Source organism: Macadamia integrifolia, chromosome 6 (assembly GCF_013358625.1).
Source record: "Macadamia integrifolia cultivar HAES 741 chromosome 6, SCU_Mint_v3, whole genome shotgun sequence".
In the NCBI taxonomy this organism is placed as follows: domain Eukaryota; kingdom Viridiplantae; phylum Streptophyta; class Magnoliopsida; order Proteales; family Proteaceae; genus Macadamia; species Macadamia integrifolia.
The window spans coordinates 21,905,076-21,907,936 of NC_056562.1; the positions used below are offsets into that span (position 1 = coordinate 21,905,076).

Here is a 2,861-nt window from a genome sequence, read left to right on the forward strand (position 1 = left end):
ACCGGATTGATTCAATTCTGTTCTTATTCATTTTTTTTGTTTTTAATTAGATCTTATTTTAGATTTTTGGGTCAACTTTTTACATCTTCATCAACTCCCAAAAATATCTCCTTATTTGTCAAAGTCATAATCCACCAACTTTTTTCAAACATTAAAAAATGATAAATTTTATTATCCACCTTGATTTTTTTTTTAATATCATTTTATATGATTCCTTATTTGATTGGAAAATAGGTAATTCAATCTGATTCAACGGTTTTAATCATGAAATCAAAATCGAATCAAATAAAAAAAATGAAGATTTCAACTTTTAAAATCAAACCAAACCAAACCAAAAAGAAAATAAATTAGAATTCACATTAGTCAATTTAGTTAAAGCATTGAAAATGCTTTCTTTAATTTGATGTAGCTTTTAATTCAGTTATGTAAAGATTCATGTACAAGCATTTTTATGCCCTTAATTTTTATTTATTTATTTATTTATTTATTTTTTTTATTAGATATTCTGCCTATCGGATTTAGAATATTTTTCACTTGGCTATGTGCCTCCGAATCAGACCCTTGTACAAGAACCATGTACGATGCTTCATTCATGCTTGGATTTCATTCAAACTGAAAAAAACAATTGAAAGAAGAAAGATTAGATGGAATCCATGTGTGAATTAGGCACCGTATAAAAATGGTTCTTGTACGATGACCTGATGAAACCAGATCAAGTTCACTTATTAGAACAATCTCGTATGTCCTTGATCCGTAGATTTAGAATCAGGAATCCTCTTTCTCTCTTATGATTTGATAGATTTTAAATCTATGGATCAAGGATATGAGATTGTTCTCATATATATCTGAACCTTATCCGAACTCTTTGGTGTATATAGCAGGTTAGGTGAAGGTTGGAAAAGTTAACAAGCAACGTGACTCGTGAACTGCTACATGAGCAGCAATTGGATTATAATATGGACATAATGCCTGCAGAAATCTAATTGAGGAGAACATGAGGTCCACTCTCTCCACCTTCTTCTCCATCTCCTTCTGCTTCATAGCCATCGCTGCCGCCGATCTCATCCACGAAACCTGTCAAAAGTGTGCAGAGAGATCACCCATCTTGAGCTACGACTTGTGTGTATCTTCTCTACAAGCAATCCCACCGAGCCACACCGCAAGTCTCCCAGAACTAGCCGTCATCTCTGTTAAATTGGCTCTAGTTAACGCCACCGCTACGCTATGGAGCATCCAAAAGCTTTTAGAGAATGAAGCTTCTGATCCAAATTTGATGGGTTCCTTAAAGGATTGTCAAGAACTATACTCCGATGCAGTACCTACGCTTGAGAACTCTATTACAGCCTTTAAGAGATTGGATTACAGGTCAGGTAATGTATTGATTACAGCAGCCATGGACGCAGCAACGACTTGTGAAGGTGGGTTTGATGTGTCTCCATTGACAAAGCAGAACTATGACTTCTTTCAGCTGTGTGATATTGTTCTTGTCATCACCCGTTTGATTCCATCTGAGCTGCCATTTTTGTTGTCTATGTACTCTCAGATTCTCTGATGGTGGGATCTGGATTTCTTCACTAAATGTATTGTTTTATTTGCTTCTTAATTATATTGTATTACTGATGATATGAAGCAAGTGAATTAAACCCCAAGAGTATAGCCGAGTTGATAAGAGATATTTGCCTCAGGAAACATGTGGTTTTTAGTTCGATAATTTTTACCGCTTTGAGATCACTCATACTCCGTAGGGTGTTTAGTGTTTTTCATTGCTTTCGGTGAAAGTTGAATGATTTTCATTTAACCCCAGTAATGACTCGATCCATGTGATTGTAGTGTCAGTAGAAACCCACGGACTAGTCAGGACTTACCCATCATTAGAAAAAAAAAAAAATTGTGAAATTAGTGTTATTTAATGGACTGCTTATTGGTAAAAAGTCTTGATTTGTTCCATGTATGTGGAGAGCAAAGATTCTTCAAATATGATTTCGTGACAACATGTGTCATTTTTTCTGTCACAAATGTCCCTCTAAACACTCTTAATGCTAGTATGGAGGAGAATTTATATAATCAAAAGGGCATGTATCATACAAAATTGTATGTGAAGCTTTAATGAAATTTTGTGTTTACTCGGGAATTTAGAAAATGGGAGTAGGTTCCCTCTCATACCCATGTGCAGTTTCGAGCTTTGGACGAGTCACAATGGGGTATTACGGAAAACTTATAAATAACGGGGATGTTAAGGACATTTCCTAGGGGCTGTTACAGTAATCTTGGTGAGAGCATGCAGTATCATACATATGATGAACATGCATGTCTCATACTTTATGGCATCCATTAATGTTGATCGTTCAAGCAACAATTGATGTTGCAAGAAGAAGCAGAAGAAGAAGAAGCCCAACCATCAACCAAGCCTAGTCACCAGCAGCCACTATTGAGTCCAGCCCTTAAGCCCATTTTCTGTTCAAGTTTAGACCCACTTCTTGGGCCTGGCTTGGGACCATTTAAGGACCCCACCTTATGCCTTGTCAATTGAGATGACTGATCGTTGAGCTTAGCATTCTTTTGTGAATATAGCAGGTCTTTACTGCTAGTATCACCACATTATTAATTATTGTTGGATCAGACCAGTCAGCCAAACCTGGTTCAATTTCTTAATTTTCATGGTTTATAAAGGTGGGAAAATCGCATCTAACTGGGTGACTTTCATGGTTTTCCATGTGAACCAGGTTAAACCAGCTAGTTTCCTGATTTTCTCAGTTTTATTTTTTGATTTGTAAATATTTTGGAAAGGGGAAGATTTTCATGCACAACTGTTTTTCTCCATCAGACAACATACGTCAAACAGGGAGGGGGGGGGGGGGGGG

At 36.4% G+C, this 2,861-nt stretch overlaps 1 protein-coding gene across 1 annotated transcript; it reads left to right on the forward strand.

The window, feature by feature from the left end:
- The first annotated feature begins 884 nt into the window (after positions 1-884).
- LOC122082610 (putative invertase inhibitor) lies at positions 885-1,673 on the forward strand. The gene has a single exon (XM_042650290.1). The coding sequence runs from the start codon at positions 995-997 to the stop codon at positions 1,550-1,552; it is 558 nt and encodes a 185-aa protein (XP_042506224.1). The 5' UTR covers positions 885-994; the 3' UTR covers positions 1,553-1,673.
- Positions 1,674-2,861: the final 1,188 nt, after the last annotated feature.

Bases quoted from the DNA above. Each gene is read 5' to 3' on its own strand.
- LOC122082610 (XM_042650290.1), top strand. From the start codon at position 995: ATGAGGTCCACTCTCTCCACCTTCTTCTCCATCTCCTTCTGCTTCATA.